The sequence below is a fragment of the Aquila chrysaetos genome, chromosome 1 (assembly GCF_900496995.4).
Source record: "Aquila chrysaetos chrysaetos chromosome 1, bAquChr1.4, whole genome shotgun sequence".
In the NCBI taxonomy this organism is placed as follows: domain Eukaryota; kingdom Metazoa; phylum Chordata; class Aves; order Accipitriformes; family Accipitridae; genus Aquila; species Aquila chrysaetos.
Genome location: NC_044004.1, coordinates 60383892 through 60401697, shown reverse-complemented (window position 1 = coordinate 60401697; position 17806 = coordinate 60383892). Strand labels below are relative to the sequence as shown.

At 45.8% G+C, this 17806-nt stretch overlaps 2 protein-coding genes across 4 annotated transcripts; one reads left to right on the top strand and one right to left on the bottom strand.

Moving 5' to 3' along the window:
• Positions 1-30: 30 nt before the first annotated feature.
• HGSNAT (heparan-alpha-glucosaminide N-acetyltransferase) lies at positions 31-12754 on the bottom strand. 3 transcript variants are annotated; one of them, XM_041123543.1, is made up of 18 exons: positions 12497-12743; positions 12197-12336; positions 11567-11688; positions 10538-10607; positions 9820-9889; positions 8805-8921; positions 8605-8711; positions 8056-8132; positions 7391-7421; positions 6324-6484; positions 5835-5950; positions 5011-5132; positions 4285-4411; positions 4051-4137; positions 2768-2845; positions 2581-2651; positions 2324-2436; positions 31-1309 (listed from the first exon to the last, which is right to left on the bottom strand). In XM_041123543.1, the coding sequence occupies exons 1-18, from the start codon at positions 12737-12739 to the stop codon at positions 1128-1130; spliced, it is 2034 nt and encodes a 677-aa protein (XP_040979477.1). In that variant the 5' UTR covers positions 12740-12743; the 3' UTR covers positions 31-1127. The 3 variants fall into 3 exon arrangements, with proteins under 3 accessions (XP_040979477.1, XP_029865382.1, XP_040979483.1); XM_030009522.2 differs by lacking the exon at positions 8805-8921 and having other exon boundaries at positions 12497-12754; XM_041123549.1 differs by lacking the exons at positions 11567-11688; positions 12497-12743 and having other exon boundaries at positions 12197-12308.
• A 37-nt stretch (positions 12755-12791) lies between these two features.
• POMK (protein O-mannose kinase) lies at positions 12792-17199 on the top strand. Its single transcript, XM_030009545.2, has 2 exons — positions 12792-13451; positions 13991-17199. Exons 1-2 carry the CDS (start codon positions 13164-13166, stop codon positions 14762-14764), a joined length of 1062 nt encoding a protein of 353 aa, XP_029865405.1. The 5' UTR covers positions 12792-13163; the 3' UTR covers positions 14765-17199.
• The last annotated feature ends 607 nt before the right edge of the window (positions 17200-17806 follow it).

Here is a 17806-nt window from a genome sequence, read left to right as displayed (position 1 = left end):
TCTTTATACATACACAGAGAACATAGCAGGGTATTTCAGGCTTTTTATTAGCACTAGTTTGGAAATCACAGCATGAGTGAATTTCCCGAGTTGCCAAAAACTAATATCTTACATTGACTTGGTCTGTTATCTCCTCCTTTTTAGTTGAATTCTACCTGTATTGCTGGTTTTCAGATTCAGGGCCCTTATGTAAATCCATTTTTAAAGAGGATCGCTTTGATCAAACTTCGGTAATACCCAAGTGATTATACAAAGTCAATAGGAACTGGCCTTTCTGCACTCTTAGAGTGTAGCATGTGAAACTTGGACCTTATCCATGCTAGAGGTATGTAACACAAAGGCCCAGAACATGCACAGATGGGCTGCTAAACCTGTAGCAGCAGCATGCTGATTAATAAGCCAACAGAAGACATCTTTGGCAGCAGGCTTCAGCAGGATCCTAAACCTAAGGTTTTGATCCAAGACCAGATTGGAAGAACACAATGAAGAATGATCAGTTGAGTCACCACTTTCTACAGCATGCTGTAGCACAGAGGTGCCCCTGAGCTTTCCCAGACAGTCACTGTACCGCCAACCCAAGTGCAGGGCTGAGGATGCTGCCAGCGCTGCCAAGTCAAAAAGATGGCTGAGTTAAATGTGTGCCAGTAGCCAGAGTGGCACAGGCACATGGCAAGTGCCAAGGGTATACGCGAACTCCAGACCATGTGAGTTAGGGGGTGCCTTGTCAGATGCAGCGACTGTTACCACAGTCCCATTCTGATAACCCCTTGCAGTCACCACCCATATCCCTTGCAGTTCCTTTTGTAAGCACCATCAGGCTGTCTTTGCCCAACTGTTGTGGTATGTTGTTTCTCTATATTAAGGAGGGAGATCAGTAAAATATTTACAAAATACAGAAAACAGAAAGAGAGCAACTGCAGCAGACTAGTAAGTTTTTGCTAAATAGGAAAATATTGTCCCTTAAGTCACATAAAAGTGTCTTGATGACAACTTCCATGGCACTGTAAACTTGAACTAGTATCCCTTTTTAGTAATACTGCCTAGCACGAGTGGCAATATTTCAGGCTAATCCACCTTAGGCACTTGCCCCATCAGAATCTGGGCCCGCTACACCTTGACCACCTCTATCAGATTTTCCAAAATATCCTTCTCCTGTAAAGTAAATATGATATTATGACCCAAAGAGTTGTTGCAGTGAGGTTTTGAGTCAGATGCTCTGCGTGGGATTGACTGTCTTGCATCTTCCACTTAAAAGGGAAATAGTTTTCAAACACTTCATGTCCAATGTAGACCAGGATTGAATTCATTCCTGAAAGTAAGCACAGGTCATACCATCTGAAAGAGCAGGTATGAGCTTGCTTCAGAGTAAGCAGGCAGAGGCATGCCAGGCTTATGAAACAGAGCAGCACCGAGACAACAACAGCTAATGTTACTTGCCCCAAAGATGCTACACATTTGTGTTTTCAAATACAGTCTGAGGGCCTCTCTCCCCCAAAACGTTTATTGAAAAGAAATACAGACAACCTATATGCTAAATTGAAAATACAACCAAATCAGTATCCTGCAATTTTATTGACAAGGAGAATAATCACAGGTATGGTCTTCAGGATGGCCAAGTGCCAACCTATTTGGTCAGAACTGTTGCCTTTACAAACAAATGCTGACTGCCCTTCAAAGCTCTGGGATTTCTGGTAGGAGATACGATACCATGCTGTCACCCTACCCATCTTCCTGTCCAGACACCAGACACCAAAGCTGCTGAAAGGTTTCCTCTGCTGTGGGTTTGCATTCTGTACTCTGATGTTTGTCAAGAGCCCAGTGTGGTTAAAACCACAGTGGGATGCTTTGGGAGACAGGCTTATCTAAAAAAACAGAGACAGAACCTACACAGCTGCCCAGGGGATTTAGTCTTCCACATCTTCAGAAGTGGTATTACTCTGTTGACAGGCCTTGGAGTTTCCCATTAGGTTACCCAAGTCGCAGCAGTCCTTTCCAAAACCAACTACGAACTAGCTGTGGTATTTTCCTTGGTACTAGGCAGCGGTTCCCTGGGACCTTAACTCAAGACCAAACTGAGAACAGTCATTGGGCAAGAGCACCTTCCAGCTCTCATTTTTGACAGTCCCTCTCGTAAGTATCTGGTCTCAAGTGTCCCAGTTCTATGCAAAGATTCAGCTCAAGTTAATCATTCTGGCATCCTTCAGGTTACCTCATTCTAAATCCCAACTCTTTTAAAGACAAGGGAAGCACGGAATACATAAAAGGATAGTATCAGTGCAGAAGGAATTGGAAGGAATAAGTTTCCTGCCGTGATTTTACTGACCTGGGTAGAAAAATGGAGCACCTGACCATAGTCTCTTGACATCCACAAGGTAATATATCAGCAGTAAGAGGATGAAGGCAAAGCAGCTCATGGTTGTCACATACGATATTGACCTACACACATTTTCAGTAGCAAGATTAGAGAACTATATGATACAGACAGATCTCAAGACAAGAAAGGTGAAACATTCTCCAAGGTAAAATAGTACTTTAACAAAATCATACTAAAAGTTGTATGCTTTTTTGCTTTTTGCTTACCATAAGTTCTTGTTTATGGGAATAAACCCTTCTTCTTTAGAACATTTTGTCAAGATAGCAGAAATAATTCCCTGAAATAGAAAGTTGCTAAAGTTTATATAACCACTGCAGCATGTTTCAGAAATACCAAGTTTATGTTGCATAAAAATACATGTCTGTTAAAGAGCTACATAACTATCTGACTTACCATTACTATGCTCCATATGACGAACCGACTCATAATTTGTTTGTGCTGGTCTTTGTACAACAAGATAATTTTTCCCGCCTAATATAAAAAGAATACAAAATATGAATTAATGCCCATAAACGTTACTACATTTCGAGAGCCAGACATACTTGCCACCAGTTACCGGTGCCAAGACAGAGAACATGAAACAGGATTTCTATCAACTAAGTGGCTGAAAGGCTCAGAATGGGAACTCTTTGCAAAGAATGGACACAAATGGGGAAAATATGTAAATGCAACCCACTCGGCAGTAGAGGTGCACCTTTTCTCCCTTCCCTGCTACATTAACACTGAGGAAGGGAACAAGCAACCTTATTAGGGTAACACAATGTGACTCAAGCTCCACCTCCCTCAGCAAGGACTGCACGAAGGAACAATGCCACATCAACTCCCCAGCCAGAACCAACAGCTTCTCCACAGCGCCACGTCACACCCTGGCCTGCTCGGAGCACACTCCTTTTCATGCACCACTGAGAAGCGTGTCGTGATGACTAATTCTTCAGTGTCACACTTCTGTTCCAAGCTCTGCCCCACAGAGATTCCCAATCAATTTTTACCCAGTGCTACATGTGGTAATATTCCTTTCCCAGCACAAGAGTTTCAGTTTGGTTAACAGCTGCTGCACAGACAGAAAAGCCAGCAATGACTAACTAGAACTGCATCAAAAAGCATCATGATATCCTATTTTAAACACAGTGGTGAGCTGTGAGGTTTTGATGTTGGTTGGTAACACTGATGTGAACCCCTGCCTCCCTCGTGTCTGGGAAGGTGAGCATGCCCATAGCACCTATGCAAGACAGCTAACACTGCATATCAAGCGGAAAATTAGCAATGGGGGACATGTACAGCTGCAACCTTTAAAACCGTATGTTTAAAATGAAGCTGTGAAGTCTATGCATCTCTTGGCCCTATTTTCCAACATGCAGAGCCAGCCTACTCCCAGCATAAGCCCAACCTTAAAACAAGCAAAGGAAGTTTCTGGGTGGATATTTTGCAAACTTCTTGTGTCCATCCCTTACAAAAACTGAGAAAAAGTCTCGGTTTATCTAATGCAAGCTACTGCCAAGTTAGATTCCACTTCTCTGACACTCATCTCAGGCTAAGTCAGCCTGAAAGCATTGCTCTGGAAAAGGTTTTGTTAGAACCAGTCTTGGCCTTAAATGAAGAAACCAAGCTGCCTCCCCACTTCCAAGATTCCTTCAAATCTTCCCATTATAGCACACAGCCAGAAAGAAAAGAGGTACCTGCAGTCCCAGAAATGCCATAAGAATGGTATTTATGGTCCCCAGGATCCCTTCAGGATCATATGGCATTGTTGTTTGGTAAATCACCTTCGAGAGAAAAGAGTTGTTACAGGGCACCTGAGCAACCAATCTCCTTTCTCTTCCATCCCCCTGCATGTATCATTTCCAAGCCACCCTGACAGCTATGTTCAGTGCTCACCTGTGGCTTCACGCTGCAAACCAAAAGCTACTTACACTTGAAGAGGGATGCTGATATATATGCTTTTCTCCAAGAAGCAAACGATCAATGTAACCAGCTGCTCCTCCAGTGCAGTTGGGATAGTTTCCAAAGTCTCCAATGCCCCCAGGACCAAGATAGCCCCTAGGACAGAAGCAAACAGGTTATGGCACAAAGTGTTGGTATACTCCACCTGAATAGTAGCAGGGCCACTGGCCCAGCCACTAAATGCTGAATATTTTCCCTGGCCAGAGGCACACAGTGAAACACAGGTCCTACATGACAGCTGGGTGGTGGCCACCTTGTTTTGATTATTGCAATGCCACGAGCAGCTGGGTCATGAGGAGGCAGGCAGTATTGTGAGCCTAAAGCAATGCTTTACTTGAGCCCTGGCTACCCAGCCAGCTGCTCCACCTGCTCTGCAAGTGCTGACCCTTTAAAGGGGCAAAGATAGAGACAGGGATGACATTGCAATGTTCATATATTGCTGTACACAGACCTCAGGGAGATTTTAATCCTCCTCTTTAGATAGAAAGGAACAATGAGGTCACCTTTATAACACCTGGTACTTTAGTACCAAAGGAAATAAAGTTTTTTCACATGATGAATGCTTCCTTTAACCCTGCTGGCCTAAAAGCTTTCCTCTTCATTCTTTCCCTATAGCTAATAAAATGTATTTTCTACTCAACAGAAGAAAGCCAATCTGATGCCCCACAGAAAGTAGTCTGAGTGCAGAGTCTTACCTGGGACAACCTGGCACTGGTAACAAAAAGGTCAGGCAGAGCCAAATCACTTCTAACATCAGAATGAAAATCCACTGTGGCCAGTAAGGGAGAATATCCTGCAGAGCAGGACATGGCATCTCCTGCATGAGATGGAGGGAGGGGCTTATTAGCTGGCAAGTAAAAAACATGCCCTTGGGGACATCCTGTACTTCCTGGCAGGCAGTCTCCCAGATACAAGAGGGAGCTGTTGTCATTACAGAACTGGGTTCTACCAACAGACCTTTCATCTTCACAAATGATTTCCAGACACTTAGTTACTTGGGGGAGGGAGAGAAACAAACCAAACCAAAACAAAAGCCCACAATGTTTTTTAGCTTGGTAAATGTCAAAAGGGATTTTGATTCATGAGTAGAACAAAAGCCTTTTGGGAAAACAGACTCCATAAAGGCCAAAAAGCAGTATTACTTTCCCCTGCTGTGAAAAAACACTACCAAAATTAACTGGACAAAACACAGGCCACGGGACTCCGCATACAGATGCCTGTCCCTGGGGTCCCTTGGCAGTGGAAAGTCATCAACGTGCCTGGGAATGCCTGCTTCTAAGCACCATCTGAATGGATCAGTGAAATCCTCAAATAAAGCAAAGCTAGATATGATAAAATGCAGACTGGGACACCGAAGAGTGTGTGTTCCCCAAAATTTCTGCCAGGTCACACTGTACTACACATCAGGTAAGACACTGCATTTTCTCATCATTTCTCATGTGGTCTTTGTGCCCAAACAAAAGCAAAAGCTCCCAAACCCTACGCCAGTATCACTTGTCATCTCCCCACGTTAACTCACCAAGGTCCTACTCTCAGCCCCAGCTCTTGTAAACAGGAGTTCGAGAGCAGCAACCACCAGGTATGTGAATCCCAGCCTCTGGAGCACACCAGGAATACGCAGATTATCCCAGGACACTGGAAAACATGCAAGCAATGTGGAAGAGGAGCAGACATGGGCTCTTTTGTAAATACGAAAGCTACCCTTCTCCAGGGAGAGCTGAGACCCACTGCGCCTGCAGGTACAAGGGACATCTCCACTCTGCCACCCCACTTTCTGTAAATCGTAACCCTGGGAAAGTCACCACTAAGATGATAAACAGTGGTTGGCACAGGGGTCAGACAGAGAGAACTGCATCAGTGCAGAACTGAACAGCACTCTACAGGATACCAAACTGCCCCCATGCAACTGGTCAGTACAGCAAGGCTGACACTGTTTTCTCAACAGCCCAGCCAAGGAGGCAAGAACAACAGTTGCAGAAACACAAGGAAGTAAGCAAGTTCCACTCACATGGTCCAAGGCAGTAATTGGGATTCACAACTATGATTCCCAGCAGAATTAGCAGAAAACTCCTCCAGAGGATTTTCCCAAGCAACTTCTGCTTGGAACTTCCCCGCCTCAGCATGGAGCTCAGTGACAATGATATCGATGTCCCCATGATGAACACAAACCTGGAGAACACAACAGATGGGAAATGGAGCTGACGGATGTCTCATCACACATGTGCATGACAGCAAACACTAAAGCTAAGAGTAGCCTGCATTGTCCCAACAGAAATGCATGCATTGATTGAAATTGGACAACTTTATTTCCTCTGATTGCTAGAAATTCCCAGACAACTGAACTTGCACTATGGGACCTTTCCACCTCTTCCAGTGGTCAGTTGAGGCAATAAAGTTCAGGGAAGTAATTGCATTCCAGTCTTTTTGCAGCAATACATATGCCACCAAAAAATTCCATTACCCAAAATTAAATCAGCATCTTCAGAGCAGTAAAACACAAGGTGCAAATCTATGATTCAAATTCAGAACTGATCCGCTCCTGCCCCCTAGATTAGGTTCATAGTCCAAGTCCAGCTGCCACCTCCAAAAGTAACCACAACCGGTGTGTATTTTAGAGAAGCGTGCTAGGGGCACATGGGATAATTGCTTCCCTGTAAGACCATTCCCTGGTTATAGAGAGATTAGCTTAATCCAGAATTCCCTCAGCTATTTTATCTCTGGATACATATCAGTCCAGCTTTGGATCTTGCCAGACTGACTGCCTTCAATACAGTAGCGTGGCAATGAGCTCCTTGGGGATACTGCACTTGCACTGGCAGGGTAACCCTGGGCCTCCTGCTGACATTGTGTGGGGAGAGGAAGGAGGATGTGGGGCGGCCAAAAGCACTTAGCAATTCTACTGGTTCATAAGGATGATGCTGTTATCCGGAGGGGCAGATTCCTATCAACCGTTCAACGCAAATTCTCCCCTCCAGATACATTTCCACATGGAGGCAAGGTGCGCACAGTGTTCTGCTTGCAACCCTTAGCATAAGGAATCACTTGACACAAGAACTATTCTTCAGGAAGACTTACCATGGAAACACCAGATCTGCCACTGTTAATCCTACAGAGAAATATGAAGGAACACATTATTTACCTCAAACCCTCCCTAAATTTTAACAACATTATTGTTGAGTTTCCAGAGGAACTGCAGGCTGCTTGCAATTATCTGATGCCCCCAAATCTAAAACATGTTATACACAAAACTTACAAAGAGCTAACCATCTTGCTTCACTGCTTTTAGCATTCTTCAAAAATAGGGTCAGAACTGATTGCTGTGTCTTGGGAAAGATTTCAGGGATGGGATCTTTGCTATTCTCCACTAGGGCAGCACAATGCCTGACCCCTTCCCCATCAGCTTGCCAATCAAGGCATTCATGTTTGTACAGCATTGAGCACCATCAGCTTGACTGTGGTCATTAAACAACACAGAAAAGTTAAAGATATGAACCTGTGTCAAAAATGGAAAGGTTACACACCGATTGTGATCTGAAACCATCCCATCACTGTGTTGTAACGAGCAGGACTATACACTGCTTTGCCCATTAACCTAACAGGCCAGATACCCTGCTGAGGCAAACTGGCAGAGCGTCCCAGCCTTCAGCTAAGCAACAGCTTGCTGCAGCAGCTGGAATGCTAACCATATCTAGATACCACTGCAGTTAAAACCCAGATTAACTGTCTCAATTGTACTTTACCGTTCCAACTCTCATGTTTGAAGAACCAGTATTTTCCTCCTCCATAGTTAACAAACACCATAATTATAAGAGAGAGCCTAGAAAGACAACAAAAAAACCACACGCAAAGTATCACATGTTGATGAAATACATATATATGAACACACAGTTAATGTTTACCCCCATTAAAACGTTTATAACTGTGAGATCTGGTTTATTTTATTTTTAAAGCAAGATTATGTACAAGGTTTCCAGCTTTGCCAACTAGGAAGCAGCGTTTCAAAGATCATGGGTGGCGGTGAACTGGAGTAAGCTCCTTCACATAGAGTTTTCGCACTGAACATATCTTGTTCTTTTCCACCCTCTGCCACAACTTTAATGTTTCCTCAAACTAGATCAACTGCAAAGTGTTTTGGAAAATCCAATAATTAAAACCTTGATTATCTTCCAAGTGAAATAGACCGCCTTGAACCATCCATCTGCTATATATTTCCATACGCTGTCAGATGGCCATTGGAAAAATCCCATTCTTCTTGGAAGAGTTGCTTTTGAGCAAGGTCTTATGCTCACCCTCGGAATGTGTCCAGGGAACGCAGCCGCTGCCGAGAAGCTGTGCTCCACAAATGCAGGGTGGGATCACTGCTAACGGAGTCTGTTGTGTTCGGGGACCCAAGCTCCTTTGGGAACAAACCAGACACATGAAGAACAAGTCAGCAGCTGCATCAGCTGCCTAGGCAACAAAGGCCATCAAACTGCAAACTTTCACATACTGTGTTTGTCTTTGTTCTCCCCATCTTCCTTTTCCTTTTGTTTCCCCACTTGCTACTTCTAGCCCCTCCATGGCTCCACCATATTGCAATAATATTTGCAGATGCTCCACACTCCACCTTTGACCAGGATGGAAACAATAATGCAGTGAAAAGAGCCTGTGTTTGAGACTCCTGAGAGTTGGGTCCAGTCCAAATCAGCCACAGACTTGCTGTCACTGTGAGTGCTGCTTTACAACAGAGCTGAGCAGATCCAGTTGCTGACTCTCAAACAGGATCCATCCCATGCCATTGGCACTTTTCTGACACCACAGAGAGATTGTTTAGAGAGCTAAACCAGCAGAAAATTAATTGTTTTAAACACAGGAGTGGCTTCTCTCCAATCAAGTTCCTAAATCACTCTGATAAGCCCCCAGTGACAGCATAGAGAAGCAGACATCGCTGTAACACAGCTGTGGAGATGAACAACTACAAGAATTGCTGCAGCTCTGCTCCCAAGTCTTTTGATTCTAGACATATTTGGAGCTCCTAGATGTGAAGCCCAGACTGTGATGATCTATCTATATTCTAGTACAAAACAAAGCTCACATAGAAATGCCAGCTCTAGGGCTGCTAGAGAAATCTTGACTTAAGAGTAGATCCTGCTAAAATTTCTACTGTGCTGGAAGCAGACACGAAAGCTGGCATTTCTTCCCTTCCCTTATATTGTCTACGTCAGAAGGGGACAGTATTTTCACCAACACGTTTGCTTCAAGGGAACTAAAGAGGGCACAAAGCTATATGTTCAAGACTTGCAAGAGTTCTACTGGGAATCCGCTAAACTTGTATGGAAACCCAGTCTAGCACTCTCCATTGACATACAATTGCCTGGCTGACATCAATACAAGATTTGCCAAGGGGAACATGCACAACGGGAAGATGATTAGTAATAAACAAGTCCCCAGATGTCCAGATAGTGTGTGTTCCTGAGAGATGAAAACACTACAGAATGCAAATGAAAGATACTGTGGTCACTCACAGAATTAATCAGATGATCAGTTTCTCTGGGGTTCAGTTTCTTGTAAACCCAGTTTCTGACTGGATCAATTCTGAAAATTATTAACAGTTTAAAACACAAAACAAGAAATACTTTATAGCCAATTTCATCTTAATATCAACTATTTAGCAGCATAAATCAAAAGCTGGGACAGTCCCTATTTCTGTTTTCCCAGCTCACATACATAATACTGAGATTCAGTACCTGGGACCTCAGTTAAGTCCACCTAAGTAATTACACTGCCACAAGCTCAGGTTCAGGGGCTTTATTCTCGGGTTGTTTACAGGCAGGGATGACTCACGTCATTCAGTACACAGGATGGAAGGCTGCATATGCTACACATGCTTAGTTCCCACTGACTTGTGTTACCGATTCAGGGCTAGACCCAGGAACAAGCCACGGGAGGATGAGGCTGGGCGTGTGTGAGCTTACAGCGGACATCAGCTGCTCTGCAGTAGCCACTCTACACACAAGCTAACAAGGCTGCAAGAAACCCCTCAAGGGAAATCGTATCACTCTGGATTTATTATCATATGGACACCTATCACAGCTTAACTCATACATGGCAGCCTGGTAACAGGATCTGATCTGCAAACAGGACTACGGTGGGACTCTGAAGCACTACCACACTATGACGTGTGTTTCTAAACTGACGGCCCCACTTCATGTGCAAGGAGGTATTACAATACTGTTCACTTACTTCATAAAAAGGCGCCCCACAATCAGGAGAGCAAGGATCCCCATGTAAACCAGGAAAGCAAAGACAATAGCTACATGAAAGAGAGAAGAACACAACTCTATAAATGGTCTAACAACCATTCCGCAGCCTGGGCTTGGCCAAGCGTGAAACAAACATGACAAAAAGCCCAACCCACCAATCATCACACCACCTTCTCCATGCAATACATATCCCCAGCCTAAGTCCCAGAGAAAAAAACAACCCACAAGACCCAAAACAACCCAAAAGAAAAGCAAGCTAGTTTCAAAGTGCAGCTCAGCGACTGCACATCTCAGCATAAAAAAAAGGCAAAACACAACTGCACTGCATCACAAGGCAATGGTGAGAAAAGAGTCAATGTGCTATACGTTCTGAAGAAGAAACTAGAGATTTAGAAACAGCCTCAACATGAAGAAGACAGGGGAGAGGTAATACACCAAGTTTGCAAGCATGGGGAATTTTTCTTTACAGCTAGAAAACTGGAAGGATGAAGAATAACCTAATGTAAAGGAAAAGAATGGAAGAGACATAGACAAGAGTTTGAAAGAGCCCTGGAAAAGAGATGGACAAAAAAGCAAGATGTGAGGTTTAAAATTAAAAGCACAACAACAAACAAAAATCCAAATACTGTATGAATTGTCTCCCATTTTGTGTGAGAAGCAAGACAGAGGCAAGAAGAGGGAGGATTTTGTGTACATACATAAACATGCAGGGAAAGAGGAACTAACTACAAAAATACCTCCCTCTGGGCACACACCCACTGATTTTTCTGGGCTAATCCCTGCTGCAAAAAGGTTGTGGTCATACAGTATATCATGTGAAGAGGCCCAATCCTGGTCAGGACCTCAAGACAGGTGTATAAAATGTAAGGAGGCAAGATGCTGAGAGAGGAGCAAGCCCATGACACATCTTCAGCACAGCATGAGTGGCTGCGCAGGCTTTTTAGGAAGTTGGCTCTGCTGGGAGACATGCAAGTTGTAGAATGAAAGGGGAAAACAGAGCATTACATACGGAGGTAGCTGTTGATAGGGCCTTCATTGATGACTAGGTCACAAGAAACAGTTTTGGTGCTTGCACTTAGGGTCTTTACCACAAGGGAATAATTGCCAAACTCTCCAAAATGATACTGAATCCTGCAAAGGATAAAGGAAACGAGACTTGCTGAGCCATCACCACTACGTGCAGGCACCACAGCAGCATTTGGGGGGCTGTAAGCCTGAATGCTTGTAGGAAAGGCAAGCTGAAAACTTGGCCTAACAGCATGATCTAGCAAGGAGCTACCTGGCTCTGCCTTTGCCAAGCATTATCCTCCCCTAGCCCAAGACATACGCTTTACCACACATGCACTGCCTGCTACATCACCTGTCTTCTTGAACTACAGACTCTCTGCAAGAGAAACTAGGCGCTTGCACGTGCTGGCTCAACGCACACCATTTCGGCTCCTGCTTGTGCCTAGAACCTTTCAGCACAATTACAACGTACGCCACAGTTACAGCAGCGTGGGGAAGACTGAACTCTAGGTCTAAACAGTCAGGAAAACGGAGGTGATGAGCAGGCAATAAATAGGCACACAGCTTCAAGAAAAAGCCCCAAACTACAGGATAGAGCTATCCAGGTGCTCCCTGGGGCTGGGCCACATACTTGCAGAGCAATCTGTCACCCACAGAGCCGTTGAGCAGCAGCGTGAGTGGATGCTGGGTATCGACCATTACCGCCGCCACGCCAGGTTTTCTCAGGCTCCCGTTGCTTGGTGGGACAAACGCCAGGAACTGATACAAGCACTGTGGAAGAAGAGGGTGAAGGGAGCTCCTTAGTGCCAAAGGAGAGCGAAAGGGGTCCTGCTTTGTATAGCGGCAAAGGAAAAGGACAAGGGATGATGCCCAGGGGCTACAGCAGCTCACACACACACGGCACGACCCCTCCGCGGCTCCCTCCGCTCACCTGGTGGCAGGAGTCGGAGAGGGCGGCGAGGCGGAGGCCCTGCGCGGGCAGCTCGTTACGGACGAGCAGCAAGGCCTGGTCCATCCGCCCCGGGGGCCGCCGCTCCGCCGCCGCCCCGCCGCGGGGCCCGGCCCCGCTCCCCTCCGGCGGGCCCTCCCAGTGCGGCTGCGTGAGGCCGGGCGCCATCAGCAGGGCGCCCAGCGCCGCCGCCGCCGCCACCAGCCCCGCCGCTGCGGCCGCCATGTCGCTGCGCTCCGCCCCGGGGCGGTGCCGCCGCCACCACCGCCCTGCGCGGCCGCGGCGGGGCCGGGAAGCGCGGCCGGTCCTCCTCCTCCTCCTCCTCCTGTTGCCCGCCCCTGTCCCTGTCCCGCGGCTCCTGTGTTTTCCGGGGTCAAGCGACCCTGCCCGGGGCGGCCGGCAGCCCGGGCCCTCCTGTTTAGAAAAAACCAGGAGGATGAAGAGCTAGGGGAGCGTCGAGCTTGACGCCGCTTTTAACATGTACCGCTGCCACGCGTGGCCTTTCTCGTAGGCTCGGGGCTGCGAGCGTGTCTGCGAGGCAGCGGTGTAGCCTGCAATGACAAAGCCCCACAGACGTTCATCCCCAGGCTGGGAAGAGGGTCGTGCTTAGCCTCCGAGGCCTTTGGCGGAGAATGCAGAAGGCACGGCCATGGAAAAGAAACCGCACTTCCTTAGGAGGGAGTTTCCTCCCAGGGAGGTGTCATCCGTCTCGTTGGCGTTACTGCTTGCGGCCGTCCTGCTCCTGAATGCCCTTCTCTACCTGTACCTCAATAAGTTTTACACCGCTTCGGGACTTGCCGAAACGGACCCCGGCCTCTGCCCTTTCGGGTACTTCAGATTGGGAGCCGTGAAGAATTGTTCCCCGTGGCTCTCCTGCGAAGCCATAAATAGGGAAGTCAGGAAACTCAAGCGTGTTGGTGAAGGCGCTGTAAAAAAGGTGAGTTTGGTTTTCCTTTCTTCTCCCCTGCAGATAAAGAGCTTTTGCTGTTTGCTGGCTAATTAATGCCCATACTGCTGTTACAATTATCCTCACAGCAGCTCATTACTCTAGACATCCGGGGGTATATGGCTACTGATAAGGTGCACAGAACAGGTAGGAGAGTGTGACCGGAGCTGTGGGCCACCTCCCTGACACCGAACGACATCCAGCTATACAAGCAAAATCACAGAGATTGGTGAAGCACTTGTGGAGCGTGGTACAATTGTGGCAGAGTAAGACTGGGTGGTTGGGTGGTACGAAATAATTTAATTCATCTGCATTGCCCCTTCCAAAGAAAACTTAGGAAATTGTGATGTAATTATGATTTCGGCAAGCGCTTGCTGTGACAGGTATGTGGCCCTACCTAAAGGCTTGACTGTGCCTGGTGACTGTAATTTGCAGTTGTGACTAAGCAGTTATTCGGAGGTCAGCGGCAGCTGGTAGCAGGTGATGGAAGAAGGCTCTCCACGTCTTACGTGTCTCTTGTGTGTTCTCAGGTCTTCCTTTCTGAGTGGAAGGAAAACAAAGTGGTCCTTTCACAGCTCACCAACTCAGAGCTGAAGGAGGACTTTCTCCATGGACTGAAGATGCTGAAAGCACTTCAGAGCAAGCACGTTGTCCGGCTGCTTGGCTACTGTGAGCAGCAGTTCACAATCCTCACTGAGTACCATCCCCTAGGCTCCCTGAGGGGCCTGAATGAAACTCTCCACATTCCAAAGTACAAGGGCATGAACACCTGGCATCGCAGGTTGATGCTTGCTATAGACTATGTGAGCATCATTCGGTACCTGCACAGCAGTCCTCTGGGCACCTTAGTGATGTGCGACTCGAATGACCTGGACAAGGTCCTCTCTCAGTATCTCCTAACAAGTGACTTTCACATTCTGGTGAATGATCTGGACGCTTTGCCTCTTGTGAACAGGAGTGCTGGCAGGCTGGTGAAGTGCGGTCATCGGGAGCTCCGGGGCGAGTTTGTAGCTCCTGAGCAGCATTGGCCCTATGGAGAAGAGGTGCCATTCGAGGATGACCTCATGCCTCCCTATGACGAGAAGACAGACATCTGGAAAATCCCAGATGTCTCCAATTTTTTGTTGGGCCATGTTGAAGGAAGTGACATTGTGCGACTGCATTTGTTTGACATCCATGCAGCATGTAAGAAGAAGGACCCGGCTGAAAGGCCTTCTGCCCAAGAGGTCTTAGACACCTACAGGAAAGTTTTAACTCTGCTTATTCGGGAGGCGGCCATGCCTGGTACTAGGGAAATGTTATAGTGCATCATGAGACAAACAACATACTGAAGTTGATGTCCTTCCTATTTATTCAGCTTGCCTGAAGGGCAAAATCTCTGTCCCCAAAACAGAAGAAAAGAACAACTGAACTTGTACTTTTTGATTTAAAAAAAATAAAATCCACCCAATGCTGGAGCTGTGCAAGCTTCCCATTGGCATGTTTAATCTATCATTGGAAGAGGAGGAGGGAGAGAAATGAAGTTATGTGGGTGTGGGAAGAAATTTGTTCCTTAAGAAATAATAAATTTTCTTTTGCAACATTTGCACAAAAACTCTCTTAAAAAAAAATTCAGAAAAAATGTTAAAAAAAATATTGGTTCACTTAGACTGATTGGCAGAGGACTGGAGAGCAGAAACCATGGCATGTTCCCCACAAGCTTTGTGTTGATTCCTGTGGCTTTGGCCCATGTCTTATCCACAAAGCCCTCACCCGCTTCCCCATGGCGTAAAAGCAGTGGTCACTCAGAAAGGAGTACCCCAGTCCACTTCAGATTTTGGTGAACCCCAAAGCCAGAGCCCCAGTGGCAGTCTCTCCCTGCTGGATGGTGCATAGTTGTTTTGGAGCTGTACGGCCATTGCTCTGTGGGCCCCATATCCCACACCAGCAAGCATGTGGCCGCTTTGTAAGCAAGCAGATGATGCAGATCCCGAAGAGACTGCTTACAGACACGTGCTCTTGGTTTTCAAGCCTTTGCCCTGTGGTATTCTCAGATGGGCTCTTTGGAGATGAAGCTGTAAAACAGGAGTCTCCTGCTCTTTTTTTAATCCACAGAAATCCTGAGCACTTTGGAAGAGAGCTGAAGCATGTCTTTTTTCATTCACTTACCCTTGCCAAGTGTCATCATGACTCGATGGAAGGGGGGAGAACCATGAACTGAAAGAGAATGTGACTTCCTTCCACAGCAATGAGCATTAAATGTGAGCTTTGGAAAATAAAAGCCCTATATTCAGAGCATACAACTCAATTGGGTCTGAATTCAAAGTCCACTAAGCATAAAGAAAGGCTGCTTTTTTGTCCAGTGTGTTTAGGAGGAAGCTTTTGGTACCTACATGGATGTTACAGCCTGGTACTAACAGCTGGAGAGGAAGAATAATGATGCCTTAATCCAGCAGTAAGCTCTGTTTGGTGGGATTGGGATGTACTTGTTCTCTTGGTGAAAAAACAGGAATAGTATGAATGAGACACATGGACTCTACCATTACGCACCTGAGGACTTTCTGTTCTGTGGACTAGGTCTTTGAAAGACCTAAAGGCCTGAGACAACTTTCATGTTTTGACTTGAGAGGTGATTTGCAAGCAGAGAATTACATGGTCCTTTCTGCTGAAGAGTTTAGTTCTGTTCTTTGCTGTGATGATCTTCCTCTTCACCTAAACAAGCTGTGTTATGACCGCACTGAGAACATGCAGTCAGTTTGTATACATAATGTTCAAACACATGTGTGTTCTATTGCTACCAAAATTTTATTTTAAATGGGAAAACTTTCCTGCAAATGACTAAATTCATACCTGATTTCATACAATGGCAGCTGGAGCCCTTTAAAGGCTGCTCATTATGGCTTTCCTTCTGGGCGGTCTGTTTTCTTAAATTAGCTGATTTTTGCCATTTTTCACTTGTGCAATCCTTCCTGGCAGCTTTCCTGCTCAGATTATCAGGAAGCAAAGCTCAGAAGTCACGGTTTTCTTCAAAAGAGAACAATGATTTTGGATGCTTCGTGTTTGTTTTGGACTTTGACTCAAAACACCTTAAAGAAGCCTGGGGAAAAAGAATGCTCTCTCTGTTGTAATTGCATCATCCAGCCCAGGAACTCTTGAGTTGTTATTATTATGGTTAGAGTTCTACAGTTCCAGCATGAATCCAGGATGTGCAACAGTTGGAAAAGCATCCTGTTACAGCTCCTCAAAGCCAGGGATCAAGCTTTGAAGGGCCAAGAGTCAAATCTTTTGTAAGTTCCCCCAGCAATAACTTGTTACTTCTTGTTAGCCATCATGTATAATTGAAAGAAAAATCAGCATCTGATGGCTGTGAAGTAAACATACCATGTGTTTTTTATGAGAGTAGCAAGGACAGACAAGAAGAACCTGCCAAGCTTCTTATGCTGGTCTTTCTTGGTTAAGACAAGCTTCTGCTTGGATTCTTGCTCTGTTGTGTACTGTTGCACCTTGCAAACAGCCATATTAATTTCACAGAGTGAAAAACAAATGAGGACAAATTCTGGTTCTGAATAATTATCTTGCTGTGAAGATGTCTCCCTGTTCCTGGATGAAATAGTTACAAATTTTTTTAAGAAAAGGCGTCTCCCTAAACATTCACCCTGAGCACTGGGTCCTCTGCATGTCTCGTCCCCATTCCTTCTCCTTCAGCTTGTGTGTTGTCCAGCGTTGTATTTCAGCAGGAATAAATTACGTTTGTTCTGAATACAGCATTATGGAGCTTCACTCTCTTTTTGGGGATGTTGTTTCTGTCTGTGAGGAAACACTAGATGGCAGCATGAAGGTCAGCTTAGCATTAGTTATTAGCAGTTGCAGTCTCTCATGCCCAAACATAGCCAGGATCTGGCCTTGGAGCCAGTATTTTGCTAGCAAACTTCCATAAAACCCTAAAAGAGCTGATGGTGTTTGCATTAGCGAGTCTGTAGTAACAAGACAGATAGATATAAGGTCTGTCAGAAGAGCCACACATGCCAGTTGAAGGGGCTACCTCCCCTTTAACTTGCTTATGGTATTTGTATACTTTACCATCCCTTTTAATCTCAACATGCTGCAACCTAAACCAAGTTTGAGTGTCATCTCCTTACAGTCTTTCAGTAAAATCAGAGTAGTCTGCAACCTCTCCATCTTTCTGTTCTTCCCCACTAACCCCTTCCACAATCTCAAGATGCATGAATCCCATCCTTCACACATTTCCAGCTTCTTTTTCCTTAAAGGGAAGAGGTAAGGCCTCAGGGAGAGGGAAAAAGAGGCAGGACAGCCCTATGTGCAGTTGCCTCCCCTCTTTCCAATTGTCTCTGCTAGGCATTCCAGTT